The 24,082-nt window shown below is 46.2% G+C and overlaps 1 protein-coding gene across 1 annotated transcript in view; it reads right to left on the reverse strand.

Annotated features, from left to right (window-relative positions):
- Positions 1–24,082, reverse strand: part of KCNK17 (potassium two pore domain channel subfamily K member 17) — a 49,834-nt gene that overhangs the window by 12,314 nt on the left and 13,438 nt on the right. The window contains exon 2 of the mRNA XM_045010875.1: positions 10,559–10,673. Within this exon, the coding sequence (XP_044866810.1) occupies positions 10,559–10,673 (115 nt within the window). The remainder of the gene's footprint in view (positions 1–10,558; positions 10,674–24,082) is intronic.

Raw genomic sequence — 24,082 nt, forward strand, 5'->3', positions numbered from 1 at the left:
CTGGGATTGCAATCTCGATTTAAGCACTACTCCACTTGCCAAGGTGGAGTACAGATATCGGATTAAAGAGCCCTTTAAATCGAAAAAACTCGTTTGGTCATGTAGATGGAATCTTTTTTTTTTTTTAAATAACTTGGCTAATTCGGAAATAACAGGCTAGTGTAGACCAGGCCTCAGTGTTCGCAGAGATCAGACCCACCTTTCCCTTTGGGCTTGGCTATACTAGGCAAATTAGTACCAGTGTAAACACAGCCATGTAGTTATATGGTGAACACTGCACCAGTGCAAACTGGGACTGACACCAGTAAGTAGGCTGCATTAGTGCAAGCTCTGCCTTACACCAGAGCAGTGCATCTACATGGGGGTTGTACTGGCTCCAAAAACAGACCTAACTGCAATCTAGATAGGGCCTTTGTGCCAGCCAAACCTGATGCTGTCATCTCACTTAGGGCATGTGTTACATAATGATATTCAGGAAAGCTAAGTCGAATGAACCGAAGGTGTGCTGTGAAAGTGCCTATATTAAAACTCATTGATTTAATCCATGTGGAAGCTCTTCTTCAGAAGTGGCTTTAGCTTAACTCACTTAGTTCATTCCCTGAATTAAACTGAAGTGGTCTAAGGCCACTTCATTTCAGAGTGAGAGTGTCCACACAGAGGTTCAATGTGATCTAATCGATCTGTTTTAAATTCACATTTTCAGTTCATTCCGCTTAACTTTCCTGAGTGCCCTTCCCCCATTGACCTCAGAAATGCACGAGCACTGAGAGCTCCTTGGCAAGGGGAGACTGAAGTGTGGCCCCAGGAGCACTGCTGTGCGATCCCCTTATCTTCATTAGACAAAGCAGCTTGCCACGCCCCAGCTCAGTCAGGGTAGTGGCACCTCCACACTGAAGATGACAGGCGCTTCAGCTGGCTGTTTCTTGTAGTCTAGATGCAGCTCTCAGGCACCTAACAAGTTATCAGTGTGCCCAGTCTAGCCTGCATGCCTCCTTACAGACAATGGGGCCAATTTTCAAAGGCTCAAAGGGCAGTTAATTGTCCAACTGCCACCAAAATCCTAGGGGAGTTGGGTGCCTAACTCCCCTTTGTGCCTTTGAAATTCTGTCCCATTGTCAATCCCACTGTTTTTTCAAGCTTTCTGTGTGGCTTTTTGCCATGTGTCCATCTGTGCCAAGTCTGCAGTAACAGGAGCAGCAGTTAGCATGTAGATCTCAAAGTGTTTGCCAAAAGTGGAAAGTCAGGATTATCGCCCTTGTATAGGAATTGGTGGGGAATAAAGGCAGTGAAGTGACTTGACCAAGGTCGGCCAGGGAGCTAGTGGCAGACTGCTGATATGTACAATTAAGAAGATAGTACTGGATTTTTTAAACTCAGGGAAAGCTGACAGGTGCAAGGAGCACATGGTTTGGACAGGCACATTCCTTAGGGGAGGATTTATTAAAGGAGATACTCTATATCCTAGTAAGGAGAAGAAGAAAGAAGTTAATAAAGTCGAAGTAGGAGCTGAAGAGAAACAGTCAAATGAAACAGCCCCGTTCAGTTACATCACATGAAGGCAGACAACTAAATATTGACAAATTTTATAAGTGCTTGTATACAAATGCCAGAAGTCAAAACGAAGATGGGGGAACTTGAGTGCCTGGTATTAAATGAGCGTATTGATCTAATAGGCATCACAGAAACTTGGTGGAATGATGATAATCAATGGGAAATGGTAATTCCAGGGGACAAAGCCTACAGGAATGACAGAGTAGGCCACGCTGGTGGGAAGCAGCACTATATGTGAAAGAAAGCATAGAGTCAAATTCAGTAAAAATCTAAGTGAATCAAACAGTACCACAGAATATCTACGGACAGAAAATCCATGCTTGAATAATAAGAATATAGCAGCAGGAATATACTATTGACCACATGAGCAGGATGGTGACGGTCATTGTGAAATGCTCAGGGAGATTACAAAGGCTACTAAAACAGAAAACCTAATAATAATGGGGGATTTCAACTATTCTCATATTGACTGGGAACATGCCACCTCAGGATGGGATGCAGAGATAAAAGTTCCTAGACACCATTAATGACAGCTTCAAGGAGCAGCTAGTCCTGGAACCTCACAAGGATAGAGGCAATTCTTGATCTAGTCCCAAGTGGAGCACAGGATCTGGCCCAAGAGGTGACTATAGCTGACTCAATCAGTGTGTGTATGTGTGTGTGTGCGCGCGCGCGCCAAAGAACCCCACCACAGTAGCATTTGGCTTCAAAAAAAGGGAAACTTCACAAAAATAAGGGATCTACTTAAATGGAAAAGGAAAAGTCACAAGAGTTAAATGCCTACAAGATTCATGGAAACTTTTTAAAAATACCATAATAGAGGCTCAAACTATATGTATATCCCAAAATTTAAAAAACAACAAAAAAGACGCCATGGCCAAACAGAGTAAAAGAGGCAGTTAGAGACAAAAAGACATCTTTTAAAAATTGGAAATCAAATCCTACTGAGGAAAATAAAAAGAAGCATAAACTCTGGTAAGTCAGTATAAACGTATAATTAGGCAGGCCAAAAAAGAATTTGAAGAGCAACTAGCAAAAGACACTAAAACTAACAGCAATTTTTTTAAAGTAGATCAGAAGCAAGAAACCTGCCAAACAATCAGTAGGGTCACTGGATAATCAAGGTGTTAAAGTAGCACTCAAAGAAGTGCTGTGGTGCAGAAGCTGAATTAATTCTTTGCATCGATCTTCACAGCAGCGTATGTGGGGGAGATTCCCACACTTGAGCCATTCTTTTTGGGTGACAAATCTGAGGAACTGTCCCAGATTGAGATGTCAGTAGAGGAGCTTTTGCAACCAATTGATAAATTAAACAGTAATAAGTCACCAGAACTAGATGGTGTTCACTCAAGAGTTATGAAGGGACTCGAATATGGAATTGCAGAACTACTAACTGTGGTATGTAATCTATTGCTTAAATCACCTCTGTACCGGATGACTGGCAGATAGCTAATGTGACTCCAATTTTTAAAAATGCTCCAGACGAGATCCTGGCAATTACAGACCAGTAAGCCTAACTTCAGTACCAGGTAAATTGGTTGAAACTATAGTAAAGAACAAAATTATCAGACACACAGATGAACATGTTATATGGGGGAATAGTCAACATGGCTTTTGTAAAAGGAAATCATGCCTCAACAATCTATTAGAATTCTTTGAGGGGGTCAACAGGCATATCAACAAGGGTGATCCACTGGAAATAGTGCACTTGGACTTTCAGAAAGCCTTTGCTTAACAGCCTTGGTGAGGGACCTTGTCAAAGTAGGCACTCATTGGATAAAAGATAGGAAAAGATAGGTTACTAACCTCTCATAGGTTAAAAGATAGGGAAAAAAGGATAGGAATAAATGGTCAATTTTCACAGTGGAGAGAGGTAAATAGCGGGGCCCCCAAGGACCTGTACTGGTATCAGTGCTGTTCAACATATTAATATATGATATGGAAAAAGGAATAAACAGTGAGTATAAAGAAGGGCAACAAAAATGAGTAAGGGTATGGAACACCTTCCATATGAGGAGAGATTAAAAAGACTGGGACTGGACAGCTCAGAAAAGAGATGTCGGGGGATGGGGGTGGGTGGGGGGAGAGAGGTAAGACAGTGGTCTTTAAAATCATGAATGATGTGCAGAAAGTGAATAAGAGTGTTATTTACCCCTTCACATAATGCAAGAACCAGGGATCACTCAATTAACAGGCAGCAGGTTTAAAACAAATAAAAGGAAGTATTCTTCACACAAGGCACACTTAACCTGTGCCAGCGAATGTTGTGAAGGCCAAATGTACAACTGGGTTCAAAAAAGAATTAGATAAGCTAATGGAGGATAGGTCCATCAATGGCTATTAGCCAAGATGGTCAGGGACGTAACCTCATGCTCTGGGTGCCCCTAATCCTCTGACTGTCAGAAGCTAGGACTGGACAATAGGGGATGGATCACTTGATAAATTGCCCTGTTCTGTTCATTCCTCCTCAAGCATCTGGCACTGCCCACTCTTGGAAGATGGGATACTGGGCTAGATGGGCCATTGGTCTGACCCAGTTTGGCCATTCACATGGTCTTATGTTTCAGTTGATCCGAATCAGCCTCTTTCAGCCAAAAAATATTTTGTCCATAAAAAGGCCCAGCTCTAACTGGAATACTTCCGCTCACTGGGGAATTCCACTACCTGCTGGGAAGCCACAGGAAGACAGTCACACAGAGATAGACAAGCACAGAAAAGCACTTGCTTGGCACAGTGTTCCAGAGCTGCCAGGAATTTCATGATTCCACAGATCTGAGCTGGCCTTTGACAGTCCCACCGGGCTGTCTGTGGCAGAGCCATAAATACCATCTCTGACTGTCCTCTTCCTGCAGCCCGCTTCTTGCATCTGTGTCAATGAGCACTGGGAGGGGAGCAGGGGAGGACAGAAGGGATTTATTTTGATGTACATTTGCAGCTCTTTCCTCATGCCTGAGATGGAGGTGGGGAGAATGGACAAGGGGCACTTTCACTGCGTCCATCTTATGTTTAAAATGGTCTCACTGAAACTCCTGCATGACACAGCTTAGCTTTGTGACTAGAAAGTGTAAAGGAAGCCCTGGGTAAGTGCCTCCCTACGCTGAGTCCTAGGGCTCTGGGATCCAGAGGCACACTGCATTAAGTGAACAAGAGGTGCCACAAAGGCTGGCACCGATGCACCCCAAAATTCACTCTCTCCTCAAATCCCTTCACTGGCTTCCTTTGCTTCTTCTGCATCAAATTCAAGTTTCTCATCTTCACCTTGAACACACTTCCCCCATTCCGAACCTGCTTCAGTGTTTGTATACAGCCCATAGGTACAAGGTCCCTGCCCTGAAGAGCTGACAGTCTATACTGATCATGGCAAGAGAGGCCATGCTGGGAGCAGGTGTGGGTAACAAATGAGGGGGAGGATGCATCACACAGAGCAGGTTAGAGAGTTGTTTGGGGGATACGGTTTGCTGCATTAGTCCTTTTTGTATGATCACGTATTTATTGCTACGGTTTTTAAAGGGACCTAGAGAATTATTGTTGGAGGGCTTTGAGAAAGGGAGGGGAGGGTGTGCAAAAGGATTTGAAGGAAATGGAAGCTCTGTGGAAGATCAAGGAGGACATTCCAGATGTAAGGGACAGCAGGTGAAAAGGCCCAGAGGTACACAAAGAGAACTAAAGGATATGGGGAGAGGTGGAACTGGTAGAGTGACCAAACTCCCAACCACAAGCATTCAAAAAATCATGAGTCAGGCCCCATAAAAATAACAAGATTGGCCTAAAAACACAAGTTTCTAAACACGAAAAAATTGAGATTATTATCTCCCTTCTGGTCTTTGAGCTTTCAGGGATCATGCTTTCAAGCTTTTCTCAGCAGCTGTAAGGGCTAGAAACTTACTTTGTCTTTTTAAACAAAAGTTGAGAGCCTCATATTATCCCGTGACTCCAGGAGCTGAGACTTCAAGGAACTCACCAAATATCATAAGAACTGATAACACTGGCGTGCAGGGTCTGAACAGGAGATTGTTGGGCAACAGGGAGGAGAAGCAGAGGGTTCTGAGCTGGCAGAACTTTGAGCAAGGGGACATGGTGTTTGAAGTAGGTGCTGAAGATGATGCAGAGTCAGAGAAGGGATATGTGTGTGGGTGTGTGTGTGTGTGTGTGTGTGTGTGTGTGACAGAGAGAGAGAGAAATGAACAGAGCTGTGGGTGAGGGCAGTGGATTTGGCAGTGGCATTTTGCACAGACTGGAGGGGAGCCAGGAGCTGATGGGAAGGCCAGAAGGATTACAAGGTGGGAGACCATCAAGGCAAGGACAAGGGTGTGGGGAGCAAGGGCAGAATGTGAAGAAGCTGTGGAGGAAGAAGCAGGAGGAGTTAGCAACACCCTGAATGTGAGGGGTAAATTCCATCCAACTTCTCCTCTCACTCCATACCTAGGATTTCTTTCATACTGCCGCCTATGCTTGGGACAACCTCTCTCATCTTTCAAACCACTCCTAAACCCTTCTGCACTGATCTCCCATGACTGTGTCCCAGCATGGTCCTGCATCAGAACCATCACCCTGTACATCACATTTCTCTGAGCCAGACAGCAAGTTCTTTGAGAAGGGACCTTGTCTCTTTACATGCTTTGAAGAGTCTGTCTCATTCTTAGCTACACCTTGAGGTCTGGGACCATGCTTCCTTCCTAGTAACACCTTCTGATGTCTCCAGAACTTGCATAAACATGGACAGGGCTCTCCAACTAAAGTGACCAGATAGCAAGTGTGAAAAATCGGGATGGGATGGGGGTGGGGGGGTAATAGGAGCCTATATAAGAAAAAGACCCCAAAATCGGGACTGTCCCTATAAAATCGGGACATCTGGTCACCCTATCTCAAACATAGGGGCTCTATGACCAGCCACCTGTATTTTTCCCTTAGACACTATACTGCCATCTAGTGGGCATTACTATAATAAAATGTACAGTACCAACAGGATTCACAGAATTAAATGTCAAGAGCTTGATCCCGCAATCCCTACTTGTGTGAGTAACTTTTACAATCTTGCCATTCCTAAGCATTCAACAATCACAAGGTTGACTTAAAACTCATGAAATTTTGACTGAAAGGTCTCAAAATGTAACTAGAAATGGGGAATCGTGAAACAGGTGTGTTTCCAGTGGGACTGGTTCTTGGCCCTACACTACTTAACGTTTTTATCAGTTACCTGGAAGAAAACAGAAAATCAACACTGATAAAATTTGCAGATGACACAAAAGTTTGGGGATGGGTAAATAATGAAGAGGACAGGTCACTGTTACAGAGCAATCTGGATTGCTTGGGAAACTGGGTGCAAGCAAACAATATGAATTGTAATATGGCTAAATGTAAATGTATACATCTGGGGATAAAGAATGCAGGCCATACTAACAGGATGGGGGACTCTATTCTGGGGAGCAGTGACGCTGAAAAGGTTTTGGGAATGGTGAATAATCAGCTGAACATGAGGTGCCAGTGTGATGCTGTGGCCAAAAGAGCTCATGAAATCCTAGAACACATAAACAGGGGAATCTCAAGCAGGAATAGGGAGGTCAATTTACATCATATTGGGCACTGGTATGGGGTATTGGTATGACCACTGCTGGAATAGTGTGTCCACTTCTGGTGCCCACAAGTCAAGAAGGATGTTGATAAATTGGAAAGGGTTCAGAGAAGAGCCACGAGGATGATTGAAGGATTAGAAAACATGTCTTATGGTGACAGATTCAAATAGCTCGATCTATTTAGCTTAACAAAGGGAAGGGTAAGTGGTGACTTTTGATTACAGTCTACATGGGGAAAATATTTAATAATGGGCTCTTTAGTCAAGCAGAGAGAGGTGTAACATGATCCAATGGCTGGAAGTTGAAACTAGACAAATTCAGACTGGAAATAAGGTATAATTACTTTTCAGTGTTAACATTTTTACTATTGGACCAATTTACCAAGGGTTGTGATGGATTCTCCATCACTGGCAATTTTTTAACTCAAGACTGGATGTTTTTCTAAAAGATGGGATCTAGGAATTATTTTAGGGAAGTTCTATGACCTGTGCTATACGAGACGTCAGACTAAATGATCACAATGGTCCTTTCTGGCCTTGGAATCTACCTACACTTGCAATTAGAAATCATGGAAATCATAGAATCACAGAACTGGAAGGAACCTCGAGAAGTCATCTAGTCCAGTCCCCTGCACTCAAGGCAGGAATAAGTATTAGACACCTGCAGCTGGCCCATGCCAGGTGACTCAGGCTTGCAAGGCTCTGGCTAAGGGGTTCTTTAACTGCAGTGTAGATGTTTGGGCTCAGGGTACAGCCCGAGCTCTGGGACCCTCCTGCTTCACAGGGCCCTAGAGCCCAGGCTCTAGCCTGAGCCCAAATGTCTACACTGCATTTAAACAGCCCCTTAGCCCGAGTCCCATGAGCCTGCTGACATGGAACTTACTGAACCCTAATTCACATCCTGCCTTGCTTTCCTGCAATCATAGCTATGCCGGTAGATCGGTGCCCCCCAATTATCATAATATTGGCCATGCAAATGTACCTTTAATAAAAGGAGAAACACTCTGATACTGCTCAGTCCAAAATTCTGCATTATTAAGTCAAAAAGCTTAAAATACAGCAGAATTAGGACATTAAAGCAAAAAACCCATAGAAATAATTATAAAACCTTGCCCATGATTAATAATGACCAGCAGAACACCCCAGATTCATCCTGATTCTCCTGGGGCTTCTCCACACCATCAGGCCTCAGTCCCCAGTCAGGCTTTAGATGGGACATATCTTCTGTCATTCTACTCTCATTCATAAAAGGAGAATGGGCAGCAGATTTGGATTTGACTAGTATTTCTGTGCTTCAAACAGAATGTAATGTTACAAGACATTAGCCTCCTAAGAGGAGCCAGTTTAAACTAACTGGTTTTGGTCAGTCAGGTTAAAACAAATGTTAAAGGTTTGTTTTGGTTTTTTTAAAATTGTTAGCACATACCAAGCTCACCTGCCAAACTGCTTTGGTTTCTATTTAACAGTGGTCTACCCATGTTTTGTAAGTAGAAGAACTACACTGACGTGATCTATCTACCTACGGTACTAATATGCCTCCCCCATTGTCATAACATCTGAGCACCTCAAAATCTTTAATGCATTTACCCTCACAAGTCCCAGTGAGGTGGAGAAATGCTGTTGTCTCCATTTTACAGATGGTGAACTGAGGCAGCACGCGGCAAAGCAAGAGCTTGAAGAACCTAGACCTCCCAAGTCCTCGGGTACCACCCAAACCACCAGACCACTCTAAGCCTTGAGGAGTGTGTGTGGGGTAGGGAAAAGCCAGAGACAGACAGACACACACATGTAATAGCGTGCCCACTGCCACTGGCTTCATTGTGAAAAAAACAAAAAAGCACTCTGAAATCTGAGTCTACCCATGGGACTGCCATTATAAAAACATTCCAGCTAGCATGATTGTACCCCTCAGTGAAGCCAGGGCATAAGCCTTAAAAGCACTAGAGTCTAAAACCTTGTTTTACAAAAAAGACTTTGCTAGGAAATGACTTTTAAAAGACAAGTTAGTTTTGCCTGGAGTGTAGCTAAGCACAATGAGGCTAAAATGGCTTTGGGGGAACAGAGCCACTCCGGTTGGCTTGGAAAGGACGTATAACGAACTATGGGAGCAGGCAAATGTGCTCTGAGCAGGTAGTTTGGTTTTAAGTCAGAGTTCAGAGCACCTAAAGTGTCCAAACTTCTCTGTTCTGTTGGGATGACTGAGCACCTGTAGAATTTTCCATCTAGATTCTAGAATGAGGCTACACCGCCATCCTGTGGTTTATTCAGACACAAGTACATACAGCAGTTCTCAGCCTTCTCAGATTCAAAGCGCATGAAAAGGAAACTAGAGTGTCCAGGAAGAAGCCAGTAAAGTCATGTGGGTGTCTTTTCTCTTTCTCAGCTTGTAGAAAAGCAAACTATTATATTATTACTGCTATAATTCCTGATTTCCAGGGTCAGCATTTCTGATGGCAATGCATTTTCAGTACTAAGCAGAGCAGTAAAAACGATTCCCCGTCTGCAAGACATGTAGATAGATAAATTTGGGTCTGAAAAATGACTTGAAGATAAAAAAGGGCTGAAAGATACAATGTAAAGCTGGAAATCTAGAATGACCCCAAAGCAACTCCTTTGACATTCAGTGACTGATACTCTAAATCCCATGTCCGGGCTATTAATATATTGGCACATATACCAAGGACAAGATTTCAGAGCCACTGGCTAGACAATGGCTAGACAGGGGGCCACAGGTATTTATTAATATTATATAAATGAGCGAATCATGTAACCCCATGTGCTTTTCACTGTTGCCATTCTCTTCCTTCCATTCCCTTCATTTCTGTGGAGCATCCATTTGTTGCAGCTTGTCTTAATTAGGCTTAATTAATTCAGGATAAAGACCATCTTTTAGTAAGTATTTGTACAGCACCCAGCACAAAGGGGCCCCGGACCTCAGTGGAGCTTTTGGGCACTAACACAATATAAATAATCATTGGAATGCAGAGGAAGTCACGATAATTTTTACACACCAGCTCCAAAACGATTCGTTAAAATCTGGCTCCAAAAAAATCTCTCCCTGATTCCCTGCTACCCTAGCCCCTCATTTTTCCCCATTTCCTCATTAGTCCCACATTCACTCCATCCACAGCCCAGATACTCCACAGTATAGGGCTTAGAGATCAAACTCACTTCACCAATACCAAACCAGATGGGTCCTTGACTGCCACGCAGATGAGCAGGCCCTCCACAAAGCTCAGCTTGGGAGTCAGGCAAAAGCTCACGAGAGACAAATTGACTTGGAATCTGCATGCAGTTTGCTTCTGTTTGAACACTGGTGACTGAGAAAGCCAGTGTCTCACAGGGAGGGAGCAGGGTGTGTTCCTGTGATTATTTATTCCCATTCCATCCATGTTCCACCCAGGTTACCCACAACAAGCAGCAGAGATCTCCTACCGATGGTGGTTATCGCAGAGATGGAGAAGAAGAAAGAACCATCAAAGTCCCATCTCCCCAGACTGGTGGAGTTTCCCTGGAGGGTGAGGCCGCTCTTATAGGCCTTGATGATATCCTGCAAAGAGATGGCAGTGAATACAGGTGAGACCATCAGCCCACAAGGCGGTTCTTTGTGTAACTGGCCTTTGCAGTACTGTGTGACGAGAATTTAAATTATAACCCACACTCCTCCTGCTGCTTCTCTCTTAGGGCAGGTCTACACTAAGGGCGGGGGTCGAACTAGGATATGCAAGTTCAGCTACGTGAATAGCGTAGCTGAACTCGAAGTACCCTAGTTCGAACTACTTACCTGTCCAGATGCCGCGGGATCGAAGTCCGCGGCTCCAAGGTCGACTCCGCCACCGCCTTTTGCAGTGGTGGAGTACCGGAGTCGACCGCGGCGCTTCCGGAGTTCGAACTATCGCGTCTAGATCAGACGCGATAGTTCAAACTCCGAGAAGTCGAACTCACCGCGTCGACCCGGACGGTAAGTGTAGACTAGCCCTAAGATGTCGTCATCTGTGTGAGGTTAGGAGATCCAAGGGCTGAGAGGTCAAGGAGGCTAAGGCCATCACCTGTTTATCTTCTGGTACACCCTGACAACGGGCTCTGTGCTGTAAAAGCTGCAGGGACAGTCCCCGTCCCAAAGAGCTTGCAATCTAAGGACTGGGTTCTCCTGGTACATTGAATAGTACCGTAGGCCACGCTTATGCTTATGGGCGCGATAGCAGCATAGCTACAGCGCGGTAACCCTGCTACTGTAATCCCATGAAGTAGATGCAGACGACAGTGTTGGAAGTGGTTTTCCTGTTACTGTAGGAACTCCACCTCACTGAGTGATGGTAGCTAGGTCGACAGACACGTATATCCATAGACCTAGCTGCACTTACAGCAGGGGTTAGGTCAGCATAGCCATGCATAGCAGAGAGGTGGGTTTTTCACACCTCTGAGTCACCTAAGTTTATACTGTAGACCAGGCCTTACAGAAACTATGCTGACTGCAAGCCAAGGGAACCCAGAGAACAAAGGGTCTGGGGAAGGATTTTAGGGCCATTGGCATTCCATAAATCGGTCACAAGTTACCTAGACTGTGTGGGAGAGAAACAGGAAGATAGGAGGTTCCCAGACAAGAATCCAACAAGGGTTAACTCAAAGCAAAAGCTCCTGAAAGGGTTCTGCATATTGCAGGATCCATGAAGCAATAAGTAAGGCTTTACATGTGGATGATACATACCAGATCCCTTCCCCACACTTGGGAGGAATGCATGCAGTATAAGAAAGCTCTGTATAATTGCGAGGAGACATACTATATAGCAGGACCAGTCTAATAATACAGGGCAGTCACATCAGAAACCGAGCAATGCGCCAGATGTACAGACGCTGCCCCATCACTGTTGTTAAACTGGTCATATGCACAGAGACTTGGGGCCTGATTCTGCTCTCACTTACAACAATGTAAATCTGAAGTAACTATGCTGAAGTCAGTAGAATTACATTAAGTTGGGCCCTCGATGAGTTAACTGTGCCGACACCTGCGTGCCCTTTGTCATACCAATAAAGTTACTGATGTGGAAAAATTGATCTTAAAATAGCACTATCCCTAGTACATACATAAACCACTTTACAACCTTAACTAATCCTCCTGGCACCCCTGGGAGATGATTTATCCTGCAATGCAAAGCTGAATCAAGAGTACACTAAACCCATCACCTCTGAGCAAAGCCGAGCAGATATCTAGTAACACAAGCCCCTGCTTTGCTCATTCACTGTGCTAGTGATAATGCTCTCATCCTTCACAATAAGGGGAGTCACTTTCAGCTCGAATTTGCCCCCAAATCTGGGTTTTGTAAAGATAAGCTCTTTTAAACTAATAATCCATCGAGGTACTTCAGGGACCACCAGTACTGTAGGATCCAGGAACCTACCAACAGATTTAATGAGTGGGTGGTAAGGAAGTATTAGTGTCCCATTTTACAGATGAGGAAACGGAGGCACAGAGATGGGATATGACTTCTCCAAGGCCACAAAGGAAATCTGCAGCAGGGCTGTGACGTATACCCTGGTCTCCTGAGTCCCAGTACAGTACCTTAACCATGAGGTCTTCCTCCCTAACAACAACAGAAATGTTTATGAATTCTTTTTTAAATGACAAAAAGATTCCTTTTTCTCTCCTCCCCCCAGACAAATAAACATGGCTCCACATGATGCCATTGAACGAGCACCAAAAAGTGACATTAGGGAGAAAATAAAACATTGCAAATGACCAGCATGTGACCACTGTCATTCTAAGGAGAGAGCAATGCAAAAAAAGAAAACAAGGCAAACGGGTGGCGAACAGTAAATTCAGTGCTAAAAACTGCATTGATCTGGGAGCTGCTCTTTGTCTACAGTGTCAGAGCTAGTGTGGGTTTTTTTTCTGTCACTGTAGGACCGCCACCTCCCTGAGCAGTAGCCGCTAGGCCAACAGAAGCATTCTTCCATCCACCACGGGTTAGGTCAGCATAACTATAGCATTTTGCACAACCTTGAGTGCCACAGCTATGTCAACCTAAATTTTAAGTGTAGATTAGTCTTTACTCTGTGAGTAGTCCCATTAATTTCAATGGACAGCTCACAGAATAAAGTACTATTCAGCATGCGTAAGGTTGGTAGGCTCTGGCCTTATGAGAAGAAATGGAGAAAACAGGGCACAGTGGGGATAGGATTAACATTCCCTGTATCAATGTTGGGGTTTATCAGGCTGCAAGGGATCTAGGCTCTAATCTTTAATACGCCCAATGTACGGCCTCTTGAACTGCAGTTAAGGAAGGTGTGGACAGGGGCAGCTCCAGGCCCCAGCACACCAAGCACGAGCTTGGGGCGGCACGCCGCGGGGGGCGCTCTGCCGGTCGCCAGGAGGCTCTGGTGGACCTCCCGCAGGCGTGCCTGCGGAGGGTCCGCTGGTCCCGCGGCTCCGGTGGAGCATCCGCAGGCCCACCAGCGGGGGGGCCACCGGAGCCGCAGACCCTCCGCAGGCACGTCTGCGGGAGGTCCACCGGAGCCACGGGACCGGCGACCGGCAGAGCGCCCCCTGCGGCGTGCCGCCGTGCTTGGGGCGGCAAAATGGCTAGAGCCGCCCCTGGGTGTGGATAAGAAGCATTACTGGCAAAGGACTTGTAATGAGGTTAGCACCCACCTCTCATGAGTGTCCCCTTCTGATTGGGCATGTCTGTATTCTGTAGACCCCTTTCAGTGGTTCTCAGGCGGGTTTTCAGTGACTCAGCCATCCGGCTGAGTCACACTGTTTGCACATTAGCCAGAACAAACCCCTTCCGGGGTATATAGTCCACAGGAGCCTATCGCGGTACCCCTTTGGTGGTGTGTCTCTCTCTAGCCCTCCTTGGGCTTTAGTCTTTAAGTATTCCAGCCCTGGTATGGGGCTGTATCCCCAAGGCTTCCTCCCTGGAGACACTATCTTTCTGTAGCCCTCCACAGGCTCAGTCCTTACTCAGTCCCTAGCAGCCAGCCAGGAGCTTCTCATTCCCCAGGTCCCTGCCAGCAGGCTTAGCTCTCTATAGTCCTGCTACTCTTCCAGGCAGAAACACATGCCATTCTTCTTCTGCTCCATGCAACAACTAACTACTGCTCTGTTCTGCAGCTCCTTTTATAAGGCCCTCCTGGGTCCTGATTGGCCTCTTCCCCTGCAGCCGCTCTAGCCTGCTTGGAGGACCTCTCCACTGCTCCTTTCCTGGGATGGGTGTGGCAGAACCCTGAGGCCTCCAGCAGGGAGCCTTTGCGTCTAGTCCACCCCATTACCGGCCTACTAAAGAACCACAACCACCAAAGCAAATATTCTCTCTCCCCTGCCCCATGATCTGTTAGCTATGAGTTCTAAGTGGCTGATGTTTCTGTAACAATGGAGAAGTCTCTGAGTCGCTGTGCCACGAGGCCCATTCGTGCCAGCTGGCCAAAGGGTCACTACTCTGTGTCAGCAATTCCTGACAGGTCTGACAAACTCACTATGCCCAACACATGGCTGTCATAGTATTTATAAAGAATGTTGTGTGAGATATCAAATGAAAGCTGGTGACACATTGATCATTAAGATCATGCACAGATGATAGTTTACAAATTATGTGTTATATGCCACAAGTGAATCAAGGTCTGAGTCACCAGCAGAGACAGGTTTTCTCTCAGACCAGAAGTGTTTGTCCAGCTAGCTGACATGTGAATTAAGCATTGTAAGCAAACACAGTGGGAACTACAGCTGCATTCCAAATCAATATGATGCGAAATCAACCTGGGGGTCAGCACCCTGGAGAACAAGCAAGCGGGGAGAAGAGTTTTCCCTGGGGGTGCACTGCAAGGGAGTGTAATTTAAAGGTTTATTGGACAACAAGAGGAAGGCAAGAGGACTCCCCTTCATTCATCACTGAGGAAACACAAAAGGATGGTTTCACGTGTAACCAGTTGTTCTTACTATCCTTGCTCACTGTCTCCTGAAATCATAACCTTTGTTAATAAACCTATTTGTTTTCACTATAAATAAATGACAGCGTTGTGTTGTTAAAAAGGAGCTGACAGCTGACTCAAGCAAGCTTGTGTGTGTGTGTGTGTGTTGTCCTCCGGGGGACAACTTACCTGGTCATTTCTGTAAGTTGCTATGCCAGGGGCTAGATGTCACCGAGGGGGAGGCTGGCAGAGGGGCTCAGGGGTTGCCATTTGTCTGTCACTAGCCTGCACAGAGAGGGCGAGGTCTGCGGGGACCTGCAGGTAGGTGTTTGTCAGTGGCCTGAGGCTGTTGGTTTCAGAGAGCTGAGCTACAGCAGGCATCAGGAAAACTGCTTCATGCTAAGGGCAGGAGGTGGTGAGATGCCTCACAGCCCTGAGTCCACCAGAGGAGCATCACAGTCACTTTTCAAGCTGTGAAGTTTCCTCCTAGTATCAGCCTAGCCCAGAATTCTTAGGGTTTCCAGAGGGTTTTTTTGCTCAACGAAACTAAAAACACATAACTTCTCTGCATGCTGCACACCTGGTTCCTGTTCTCTGTTAAGCCTCACTTTGGTGTAAGTTCAGCTGTGGTCAAAATTGCACATGACACCAAGTTTTGAAAGCAGTAAACACTCAGGGGGACAGAACCACCCTGCAAAGAGCCCTGAAGAGACGAGAGCAGAGAAGGCTGCAAGCAACAAAGGGAAATTCAACACTAATAAATGGAAAGTGCTTCACTTAGGGAGAGGAAATAAACAGCTCAGATAGGACATGACGAGAACAAGCATAACGGATAATGATATGATGTTGTCCTTCCATTCTGCAAACACAGTCCAAAATATCTGCACTGGAGCATGCCTTTTCTCCATTCATCTCTGGGGCATGGAATTTCTAACCCAAATCCACCACTCAAAAGTAAGCATTGGGCCTGCTCATACATTGTGCCAAGTGCTCCTGCCTCCTGGGAGTTTAGCGTACTCAGCCCCCTTGCAGGAGGTGCTCAGCACCATTGATCATAGGGCCCAGGGTTAGCCACTTCCCTGTTGTGTCTTGTTATCAGAAGCCTCCAGATGACATGCCTCTACGGTATGCCCCATTGTACCAGTCCCAACCTGCTGTGGCATTCATGGGATAGACCAAAACGTTTCTGATAGACTATTTGGTTATTCAAATGGCAGGTGTTTGTGACTGCCCTTAAAACTACAGGGGAAAGTGGTATGCTTACTTTGTAGCCAATGTGTAGGATTCTTGTAGGCTAGAGATCAGAATATAGGAAGTTTTCTATCCAGATGCAGCCAGCGTTCATTGTAATACGTCAAAATCTATTTAATGAGATTGATTTATTGTATCTGCATATAAAACATAGGGACAAGGAGAACAGAAATTAGAAATAACCTCACCCAGTATCCACACACAGACATTCTACAGATTTAAAGAGAAAAGCCCAGAGCTTTGGCTAAGGATTCCTATTGCCCTCACTTAGAACAGGCAGTTATCAGATAGCTTTTTCAAGACCTGACGCAGTTATTCAGAGTCAAAGGCTGGTCCAAGAACTCAAACTGTGGACATCAGTCAGGCCCAGTCAATACCACCAATCGCTGGAGGGTAAGTTACTTGTAGAACACTTGAAATAAATATGGAGGCAAGGTGGGTGAGGTAATATCTTTTATTGAACCAACTTCTGTTGATGAGAGAGACGAGCTTTTGAGCCACGCAGAGCTCTTCTTTGAAAGCTTGTCTCTCTCACCGACAGAAGTTGGCCCAATAAAGGATATTACCTCACCCACCTTACCTCTCTCATATCCTGGGAACGGACATGGCTACAACTAGACTGCATGAAATAAAGACACTCAGTCATGAAATTGCTGTGCTTGGACCTGATATTTTGAGAGCTCGGAAAGGTCACATGTGTAAGTCAAAGGATAATATCAATCAAAAGAGGAAGTACAAAGAGAAAGCAGAACTTCGTGGTTAAACCAAGTCTGCTCCTGTCTCTGCTGAGCGACTTGCTATGTGATCCCAGGGAAGTCATTTCACTTCTCTTGTGCCTCATGTTCCCCACCTGCAGCAGCGGGATAAGAACCTTTCCCTAGCTCCTAGGGGAGCATTAATGTTTGTCAGTCACTCTAAGCTCTTCAGACAGACAGCTCTGTAGAAGTGCACAGTGGTTATTGTAAGATTCATCCAGTGGGACCTTTTGGATTTCCATGCCCTGATGTATCAAAATGTAACTTTATTTAGAAGTTGGCATTCTCCTCGCCATCTAGCCTCATCTGTTTCTGCGTGGCACCATCTGTGATGCAAATTCCACTTTTACATAGTCTTACAAAACCTACTGCGATGTCCCAATCCGGTTCTCTCCGATGAGGAAGGCGCAGGTGTGGCTTTCACAGTCAAATTGCTTTATCTAAAAGGAGCTTTCTGTCCTGTTGCCTTCCTGGCCTCACAAACACCATGTTGCCCAGCAGCACAAGCCCTGCCCTGTGAGGTGAGTGACCCTGGGGAGGGAACTGCATCATTTCGCTCAGCCTTGCAGCCAGAAATTTGCAAAGGGAACTGGTGCCCTTCGCAGCACTGGTGCTCCCTGCAGTCGGTTCATCAAAGCCAACTGTACTTCAAATCTTTATTTCCTGATACCAGTCACTGCCTAGTCTTGTGCCTCCTTCCACACATCACGGTCCACAGTATCACCTCCTTTAACTCCAGCCCACTGGCAGCTCATGGAGGGGTTGTGGTGTTCCTCAGCGCTCGCTCACGTAAAGAATACTTGGAGGGTACAGCCCCCATTTCTCTTGCCAATCACCACTAATGAGAACAGCCACCTGCTGTCTCTTACTGCTTAAGCTTCCAAACAAAGCAGCATTCTGGCTTCCTGTCCCTGCACAGCCACGTTCACTGCTCCAGTCTGACTTTCAGTCTGTCACACTTCTTAGAGTACCTCTACACTGCAGAGGGTACCTGGATCCAGGCTCCCGGGCAGGCGTACCTGAGCTGTCAAGCCACCTGTTAGTATCCATACTGCAGAGCCACATACAATCCATACCTGTGTAGCTGTATCCACACTGGCACTGTAGCTACCTGGGTTTGGTGCTGGGATTTTGAGGGGGGCAGACAGAGAAGTATCCCAGGGCTCCTTAATTTGAATCTCTGAAGAAATTGTTTTGATGTAGTGTGTTATGGCAGAATTTGTCTATTCTTCCCAGTCCCCCATGTGGAAGTGTTCTTAGCCTGCCGACACATTTAGCTGAGGCACTTCCAGCTCTGCATGTTTTTCACTTCCATGCCCTCCAGCCGGTGCCACGCCAGGGGTCCAGCACAGGTGGATGAGCTGTTCCTGCTTGGTGCTGAATTATTATCGCAGTAGGATAAACATAGAGGATATGGGAGATGGTGGAGGGCATTTCCGCAGCCGTTTCTGACCCTCAGAAGGCGGCAGTGGATCTTGGAGCTCAAACATGCTCGATGCTGACATGGCAGAGCAGAGACACATGCTGCAGCAGTTGCTATGTATCTCCCATATGTAGACCAGCACTTCTGGTGTAGGACAACTAGAACAGAGTGGTGGGATCACATCCTCATGCAGTTCTGGGGGGACCACCAGTAGCTTCAGAACTCCTGCATGAGGAAGGCCACTTTCATAGAGTTGTGTGAGGTGCTTCCCCTGATCCTACAGTGCCAGGTCATACAGCTGAGGGAGTCCAGAACAAGGCTGATATAGCCATCTAGACACTGGCTACCTGACACTGCAACAGGCTGGTGATTACCTCATTTGGGGTTGGCAAGTCAACTGTTGGCCATGAGGTTTGTGAGGCGTTTTTTGTTGTAGTTTCCCCATGAGTAGTGGACACGGCTTAGACTTCTGAAATAGCAGCTGGTGTGGAGAGAATGGGGGTCGCACGCTGCACTGGGCCACCGATGGCACTCATGTGCCCATAGTTTGCTCTCCACAAGGAGCATATGAAGGTGTCAACTGCAAAGGCTACCGCTCAAGCGTTGTGCTGGGGTAGGTCAACTGCAAAGGCAAGTTCATGAACACCAGTGTGGGATTCACTCACAAGGCACATGATGCTAGAGCACTGAGGAGATCTGGCTTTTACCCACTTAGACAAGCACGGACTTTATTCCCACTAAATAACATGGTTAACAATACGGGTGTTTGTGCCCACTGTTATTTTAGGAGACCCTGTGTAGCATCTACCGCACTGATATTTGAGCACTCAGCAGAACATTTAATTACACACATAGTGATTGTGGGATAGTGGTGGACTGTGCATGTGACCAGTGGAAGGCAAGATGGCTCTGCATTCAGAACCATCTGCATGCCAGTGTGGCCAATGCCACCCACATTATCGAGATGTGCTGTGCCCTGACCCATGCCTGCGAGGATAAGGGCGAAAATCTTGGACAAGGGTGAGTTCAAGCCACTGATAGTTTGCAGGCCTGGTAGAGGCAGCCACAGAGTGCATGTGGGACTGGGTGCAGGTGAGCAAGGGAAATAAGGGATGCCTTGTGTGCCCACACCCTATCACAACAGAGTGACAGGCAAGGGGGAATGTGATACTGTGTACCGCTGTGGTACACATATCTGTTTGTTTGCTATTGATTTTCTGTGATTATAAGGGTGTTGGGTACTTTATTAATATCTTTGGACACAACTTCCTGACTCTTCCTTCTTTTCTGAGCACTCACATAGCAATATACTGTACAACCAAACGAAAAAGTATTAAAATAAATTCTGATTTGAAAAGCAATGCAGGCATCCCAGCTGCCTGGAAACAAATAACAGTGAAAATAAAAAACGGGCAGGAGTATTCAAACCTGTGCCATTAAATAAAGTGCAAGCACTGCAGTCTCCCTGGTGGTGAACTGGATGTCAGAGGTGTATCTGTTCTCTCTCTCCCCGGTTGTACAGGCATAGAGTGAACAGGGAACTTCTGCCTATACCACGTCATGGAGTGGTTCATAACCTACCCAACTCTTGAATTGCCCAATGGCTGCACTGGCTACAGGATGTGGCAGCATAGAGGAGGGTTTGCCCACATTGGCGATGGTACTGGAGCAGGAACTGGGTACTAAAGGCTAGTAGCCACCAGGGTAAGCAGCTGCTCAACCATCGCCTTTTGCTGTGCTTGGTCCTGCTCCCTCATTCTCCAGTCATGCCAGAGGGAGTATGCGAGCATTCTCTCCTCCTCTGCTTTCTCCCTCTTTCTTTCCATATCCTGCTCCTCTTTCCCTCTCTGATTGGCCTGGTGTGTGACCCATATCCAAAGTCATGATGCATTTCATAGAACAGGGGTAGGCAACCTACGGCACACGTGCCAAAGGCGGCACGCAAGCTGATTTTCAGTGGCACTCACACTGCCTGGGTCCTGGCCATCAGTCCTGGGGGGCTCTGCATTTTAATTTAATTTTAAATGAATCTTCTTAAACATTTTAAAAACCCTATTTACTTTACATACAACAATAGTTTAGTTATATATTACAGACGTATAGAAAGAGACCTTCTAAAAACATTAAAATGTATTACTGGCACGCGAAACGTTAAACTAGAGTGAATAAATGAAGACTCGGCACACCACTCTGAAAGGTTGCCGACCCTGTCATAGAATCACAGAAATGAAAGGCTGAAAGGACCTCGAGAGCCCAGCCCCCTACACCTTGGCAGGAACAAGTATACCCAGACCATTCATAGTGGGTCTCCCCTGAGCCTTTTCCTTTTCCCAAGCTGGTTCAGGATCCTATTCCCAAGAAGCCTGGGTGGCTGCCTCAGTTCAGCAGAGGTGGAAGGTCCTGCCAAGGAAAGATGATATTTTTTGTACATGGGAAGAAAGAGGAGAATTCCCCCTTTTATGGTCTGTGTCACGGCAAGACAACAGTTTGACACTTTTATCTGCTTGGTATGACTTTATTTCACCGCTACACCTCAGCCAGTTCAGAAGCTCCTGCAGGCCAGGTTACCAGCCCACATACACACTATGGTAAGAATTCCAGATTTAATGCATTAAAAAGAAAAAAAAATTTTTTTTGGACCTGGTATGTATGTCTGTGGGGGGTGACAAGAGACCTGCTACTACTATTGCTTTTAACATTAATCCATGCTAGGGAAACCTTAGAGGATGTTAATCAGCTGGAGTTCCCTGAATGGAAGAGAGAGCAAATTCTCCAGGCTAGTGGTAGAATTCTCTCCATCTCCACAAAGGAGATTTTACATCACCTGCTGACTGAAAAGGAGTGGAGAGGGCTTATAAGCTATCGAGGCAGACATTGGAAGTTTGTCCTACCCGGGAATCTCACTAATCGTCTTGAGTTTATCCTGTATGAAAAATTCTCAAGCATCACCAGCCAGGAGCAGGGGAAAATTCAGGTGAACATTAACAGGAGGGTGAATCAGGATGCAGAGGCCTGCTAACAGTGGAACTGTTCCCCCCACCCTGGCCTGGAAAGTGTGCTGCAAATGGGAGCACCGGAAGGCCAAGTACTGCTGCATCAAGGAATTTTTTCAACTTAATATAGCCACTGAGATTTATAATCCAGAATGTCTGGGCCAATGCTGCAATACTGGTATTGCTATAATTGTACAACAGTCTCCTGGTGTGACAGAATTACTAAGAGCCATACATGCTGACATATGCACTCCTCTTGCTAAACCTGTACTCCCATCTTTGATATATATTTTAAATAATCAGCATACATTTAGCAAGAATGACTCACTAGTTGCATGTTTAATTGTTTTCCCCCTACTTGGGCTCCATCTTGAATCACACATGGTGGTTGGGGGCTTAGGGTGGAGGAAGGGGGCCAGGACAATGTCATGGCTTTTGCCCTCAGCTGAAGCTAAGGCCAACCTCTAGCACATAATATCCTTCATAGCAATAATCTTATTGGCCATGACCTAGAAATCCCTCCCACTCATGGTGCAATTTCTCCCCATAATAACAACAAAGATGGCGGCAGCCACTTATCCAGCTGTGGCTCCGGCTCCTACTCTAATGCCACTTCCTCTCCAGGCTGTTTGTTGGGTCAGTCCCCAAACAGGTCTTCAGAATATGGTCTCAAGACATCCCACATTCACGTGGCCTACTCCGGAGCTGCTCCAGAACCGTGGTCTGTTCCTGCTCTTCCGCCTCCACTGCCATTGGAGCCTTCTCCAGTACTATCCTGGTCCTCTCTGCCTCCAGTATAAAAATCATGCCAGCCCTGCTCAAAAGCCTGTCGTGCACAACTGGGAGCTCTGTACACCAGGTGAGGGTGAGCACCTGGTCCAAATCCTTGTAGCAGACAGAGAGTTGCCAGACCCTTTGTATTGCAGGAATCCTCTCTAGGATTTTAATACACTTTCAACGCTGTGCAGCCATATGTTTGATCCCCACCTCACCCAGCCTCTTCAAGATGTTATCATAACGGTACAGATTTCAGGTGCATCTCCCAAAATCATGTTCTTTTCTGCACTCATACCAGAGGTTAACCAGAAACCTGGTGGGGTCCTCTGTCCAGCTAGCAGCTTGCTGCGATGGCATCTTATAGGGTTGTCTGGCTGCAGTGAGCTACGTATTGCAGAAACAGAGCAGGCTGCGTGGAATGAAGAGTTAAACACCAACCAGGTGGATATAAACCAGCAGGTAGCATCTGGTGCATAGGAGGCAAGTGGGAAATGAGTTGGTAGAAGGGCTGTAAAATACAGGTCTGGGGAACTGTGGGATGACACAGGAGGACTGTCAAAAGCTGAGTTCCACTACCCAGTGTTAGCTACATCCTCACTGCAAAGAGGGCAGGTCAGAGCCCACCTTAAAGTGAAAGCTGGACTCTAACCTATATCTGCAGCAGGGCAAGCAAGCCTGGGTTCAACGCATATATAAACCAACCCAGGTAAAGACTACAACTGTGGGGAAAGGCTCTGGTAGCAGCAAAAGGGTCCAGCAGCGTCACGCTGCAGGGAAAGACTCCGGCAGCAGGGAAAGGCTTTGGCGGGGGCGGTGCAGAGAGGCAGTGGGGAAAGACTCTGGTGGAGGGGGCAACAGGGGACATTGCTCTCCCTGCTGCCTTGCCCCCACCAGAACCTTTCACTGACATGTATAGCTACACACTGAAGTGTGGATGGAACTAACTTTTCATGGCTGCGTGCAGCTACGCATAGCCTACACACTGCCACCAGCGGTAGGCAGTGTAGACGTAGCCTACGTATTTCTTAGTTCTAACTTCAGCCTCGGTTATCATTTCTGAGCATGCGGCAACTGCCAATTCTACAGCTCACCCCTTAGTCTCTCTTGTCATTTGTTTGCGCCTCAACCATCAGTTTCCAGCTTCACCACAACTTCCTATCGCTGAGAGCTACAAAGAGTCTTTACACTGCATCTTGGATTCTGTTTTCCCACTCTCTGAGCCCTTAAGTTCGCTCCCGAAGCCAGAATTACTTAGTTGTCACCTAGGGCTCTTCATCTGTAGACCTCAAAATGCGATACAAAGGAAAGTAAGTATAATGATCTCCCTTTTTCATAAATTCATAGAGTTTAAGGCAAGAATTTGGATCATCTAGTTTGACCTCCTGTGCATCACAGGGCACAGAATTTCACCCAGTTACCCCCGCAGCGAGCCCAGTAACTTGTGTTTGACTAAAGCGTATCTTCCAAAAAGGCACCCAGAAAGGCAAGACCAGAGTGTGTGCATGCGTATGACTAAGCTGAGATGCTGCCTTCCTTACAAGCATGACCTTATCAGGCAGCTGAGCTTCTACTTTCCTCTTCAACAGTGACAGGAAGGGACAAAGCACTTTGTATAAACAATGGATAATCGGAGTAGTTTCTTCTTCATTCATATCCACTTTTTCTCTAGTCCTGGGGAGAGGTGGAGGAATGAGGGACAGAGATTCTCACTAACTTCCACTGAGGAACCTAAATACCTTTGAGGATCTGGGCAAAAATGACTTTCCCGAGGTCACACAGCCGGTCACAGGAGACCTACTTCTGGTTCTTCCAAACTCCCATGCCAGCACCCCTTCCATTGCACTACACCTTAACA

The sequence above is a fragment of the Mauremys mutica genome, chromosome 3, assembly GCF_020497125.1.
Source record: "Mauremys mutica isolate MM-2020 ecotype Southern chromosome 3, ASM2049712v1, whole genome shotgun sequence".
In the NCBI taxonomy this organism is placed as follows: domain Eukaryota; kingdom Metazoa; phylum Chordata; order Testudines; family Geoemydidae; genus Mauremys; species Mauremys mutica.